Here is a 4398-nt window from a genome sequence, read left to right on the forward strand (position 1 = left end):
CCCCCTGCCAGAATCTATGTTTAATATAACAATACATTCATTATTCATTTCGGTTGACTAGCCTGACGTGAAGTTTGTTCTATAGAAAGTATTTGACTCTGATGTGTGTCGTAGAAAATATTTGACTCTAGCCACAAAATGAAGGAAATTAAGAAGAGGGGGGATTTCTGCAAGGCCATTTTCTTGCCGCTTGTTTCCTTTCGGGCAATAATACAGACTAGGACCGGAAACATTTGACAGCGAATAGGAAGCGAACTAGCCGGCTAGCAGTCATGTCGAGCAAAAATATATTTCAGGTAGAGTTATCCCATATTATGGGGTTATACGTTGAAACAACAGTTAAGGAGATGGAGAGACTCCTCGATGAGTGTGCTGCTGTTTTGGAGAATGAAGAGAATAGTTTACTAAAGAGAGAAATGGAGCGTGTGAATACAACCAACACGGTGAGTCCATCATTAGCCCGACTGCCGCCAGTATTATCCATATTATTCCTTACGTCACGTCGTTTGCAATTTGTTTGTAATACGTTATCCGTATTTCAGCCAGTTGTTCTCAATCTTTCAGATGAAATTTGCGTCATTCATGGAAGTGTTGAGTGAAGGCTTGATGGAGAAAATATCACTGCTGATGATGGTGGACGAAACGGAGGTAAAAACTGTGGAGAAGACTGGTGGAGGTGGTGAGAGCTGTGGAGAAGATGGGCGCTTCAGTCGGGAACTAGCAACACAAAAAGTAGCAGTAGAGGGTGAGTAATTTTTATTTAGATTTTTTTTTTTATTGTTGGGTGTTCCCAGTACCTATTTCAAACAGAACATTTCCGTTTCCTATGTAAAATTCAACGATATCATGACAGTGTTTTACTTTTTTTTTTTGAACTATCAGATTTATCTTACTGTTTTTTTTTCAGCATGTGAACAGCAACAACCAAGATGACCCTCTCCGTTACAGATGGGGTGTCTTCTTCTGAGTCTGAACATCAGGAGGAGGGCCTTGACCCCCTGTCCTCACCTTCATCGGACGAGGAATGCCTAGTTGAGGTTGATCCCAGTCAGCATGCTCACCCATCTGCTTCAGACCCAGATAAACAAGGCCCAGCTAGGAATGGAGAAGATGTCCAATGTGGGGATTCTGGACCCCTCACCTGTTCCCATTGTGGAAAATGTTTCAGGAAGAAAGGGTTTCTGACGAGACCCATTCAGTCCTGTAAAAATCCCTACAGCTGTTCTCCGTGTAGGAAAGGTTTTGATCTGGCCAAACCGCTTGAGGAACATTCTGTTAAACAACACATAGAGAACACCTTCAGTTGTAACGACTGCAGTGCGGTGTTTCACCGTAAATGTACTTTGCAGTCCCACTTGAAGGGTCACCTAATGAAGGAAACGGTCACATGTACAGTTTGTGAAAGAAAGTTTCTAGGGAAAAAAAGACTGGAGTTGCACAAGTGCAATGGAGGGAAAATATTCAGCTGCTGTTCCTGCCCGGAGATCTTAAAGACCAGGGAAGGGTTGTCTTATCGTGAGGAGACTCATTCAGAGGAGAGGAAATATAGCTGCGAAACATGCAGCAAAACGTTCTTAACGACTGTGTCCTTAAAGACCCATATGATGTCTCATAAAGAGAAGGATCATAGTTGTACTGTATGTAGCCAACATTTCAGCCATGCACCTGCTCTCAGAAAGCATATGTTGGTCACCCATCCTGGAGAAATGCCTGAAAAACATTGCATCTGCAGTGTGTGTGGTAGATGTTTCACCAAAAGGAACAATCTGTATAAACATATGAGGACACACAAGGAAGAGAGACCTTTTTCTTGCAACATTTGTGGCAAGAAGTTTAATTCTTCCGGTAATCTCAGCAGACACAATAGAACTCACACAGGCCAGAAATTGTATTGCTGTGACCTTTGTGATAAAAGCTTCACCCAGTCCGGAACCCTGAAGACTCATAAACTAAACGCTCACACTGAAGGTGAATAAAAGCCTTCTTTCAAGTCGTTATACTCTAAAGAATCATATGGTCACTCACACAGGGAAGAAACCATATCATTGTAGCGTTTAGTGGCAAAAGTTTCTTTAGCAATCATCTTCTTAAAGTTCACATTCACACAGGGGAGAAACCCTTTGAGTGTGATCAATGTGGGAAGAGGTTCAGGCAGAAAAATCATCTAAAATATCACGAGCGTGTGCACACCGGCGTCAAAGCATTCGCGTGTGGCGTCTGTGGGAAGGCCTATGCTAATAGACAGAATCTGAAACTCCACAAGTGCAGCATTTCTGCAAAATTGTAGATCTTTAGCGCCACAGCTAATTAACCATTTTAATTTTTTGAATTGGACTCATTCATTCATGTTCCTCCATTGTGAAGTGAAAATACAAAGGATCAATCTAAGGAAAATTATTTGTTGTTCCTGTTGTTATGACTGTGCTCCATTCTGTGTCCTAGCGCCAGACAGACGGTGCAGTAGCTTGCTCTTTATCACAATGTCACTGTGGGTCACTGTGAATGTATTGATCCTGCTGATTCTAATAAGAGACCTTCATATTGTTGGAGTCTCTTATTGATTATTTTTGTTCTGTACTCATTATCAATCAATATTTCAGCTCAATTCCCAATGTCATCCGGTCGGCGTGTGTTTTGTTTACTGAGGTTATGAATTTAACTCTCTTAGGCTGATGTCTGTTTGCTTTGTTATCTAGATGATATCAATGTTTTCCTGCTTAAATATATATTTTTTGACAATCAACAGAGAAATCAGATGACAGCATTAGTGATTTTTACCCCAGCATCATTGGTTAGGCTTTAGATTCAAGTATTCTTTGTAAATAATGCATAAACCAATTACTCTTTTTATTAATTTATCCTTCAAGTCACACTGTATTGAGCTATGAGTACAATGGGATTCTATAAGATCTCTGGCAACATATTATACTGAACAAAAATATAAACGCAACATGTAATGTGTTGGTCCCATGTTTCATGAGCTGAAATAAAAGATCCCAGAAATGTTCCATAAAAAGCTTATTTCTCTCAAATTTTGTGCACAAATTTGTTTACATCCCTGTTGGTGAGCATTTCTCCTTTGCCAAGATAATCCATCCAACTGACAGGTGTGGCATATCAAGAAGCTGATTAAACAGATGATTACACAGGTGCACCTTGTGCTGGGGACAATAAAAGGCCACTCTAAAATGTGCAGTTTTGACACACAACACAATGCCTCAGATATCTCATGTTTTGAGGGAGTGTGCAACTGACATGCTGACTGCAAGAATGTCCACCAGAGATGTTACCAGAGAATTGACTGTTAATTTCTATACCAGAAGCAGTCTCCAAATGTAATTTTAGAGAATTTGGCCAGCTGGCCTCACAACCGCAGACCATGTGTAAACGTGCCATCCCAGGACCTCCACATCCGGCCTCTTCACCTGCGGGATCGTCTGAGACAAGCCATCCGGACAGCTGATGAAAATGTGGGTTTGCACAAACTGAAGAATTTCTGCACAATCTGTCAGAAACCGTCTCAGGGAAGCTCATCTGCAGGCTCGTCGTCCTCACCAGGGTCTTGACCTGACTGCAGTTCGTCGTCATGACCGACTTCAGTGGGAAAATGCTCACATTCGATGGTCACTGACACGCTGGAGAAGTGTGCTCTTCATGGATGAATCCCGATTTCAACTGTACCGGGCAGATGGTGTCGTGTGGGCGAGTGGATTGCTGATGTCAACGTTGTGAACAGCACCACATGGTGCCGGTGGGGTTATGGTATGGACAGGCATAAGCGACGGACAACACACAATTACATTTTATGTTGCAATGATCTGTACACAATTCATGGAAGCTGAAAATGTCCCAGTGCTTCCATGGCCTCCATACTCAGCAGACATGTCACCCATTTGAGCATGTTTGGGATGCTCTGGATCGTAGTCTACCACAGCGCGTTCCAGTTCCCGCCAATATCCAGAAACTTTGAACAGCCATTGAAGAGGAGGTGGGACAACAATCAACAGCCTGATCAACTCTATGCGAAGGAGATGTGTTGCGCTGCATGAGGCAGTCGGTCGTCACACCAGATACTGACTGGTTTTCTGATTTATACGCCCCTATCCTTTTTCTTAAAGACACAGTATCTGTAACCAACATATCTGTATTCCAGTGGAGTCTGCTGAGGTGAGGACTGCTCATATTAATAGCTGAAACTGAGCAAATGTAAACCATGTATTTGATACCATTTCGCTCTAGCCATTACCACAAGCCCGTCCTCCCCAATTAAATTGGCACCAACCTCCTGTGCTGTGTCCCCAGTCATGTGATTAGGGACAGAGATTAGGGCCTAATAAATTTATTTCAATTGACTGATTTCCTTATTTATATGAACTGCAACTCAGTGAAAATCTTTGA

The 4398-nt window shown here is 42.2% G+C and overlaps 1 protein-coding gene across 1 annotated transcript; it reads left to right on the forward strand.

Annotated features, from left to right (window-relative positions):
- The first annotated feature begins 655 nt into the window (after window positions 1-655).
- LOC135505222 (gastrula zinc finger protein XlCGF17.1-like) lies at window positions 656-3016 on the forward strand. The gene is made up of 2 exons (XM_064924404.1): window positions 656-745; window positions 908-3016. The coding sequence occupies exon 2, from the start codon at window positions 930-932 to the stop codon at window positions 1974-1976; it is 1047 nt and encodes a 348-aa protein (XP_064780476.1). The 5' UTR covers window positions 656-745; window positions 908-929; the 3' UTR covers window positions 1977-3016.
- Window positions 3017-4398: the final 1382 nt, after the last annotated feature.

The sequence above is a fragment of the Oncorhynchus masou genome, chromosome 18 (genome assembly GCF_036934945.1).
Source record: "Oncorhynchus masou masou isolate Uvic2021 chromosome 18, UVic_Omas_1.1, whole genome shotgun sequence".
Taxonomy (NCBI): Eukaryota; Metazoa; Chordata; class Actinopteri; order Salmoniformes; family Salmonidae; genus Oncorhynchus; species Oncorhynchus masou.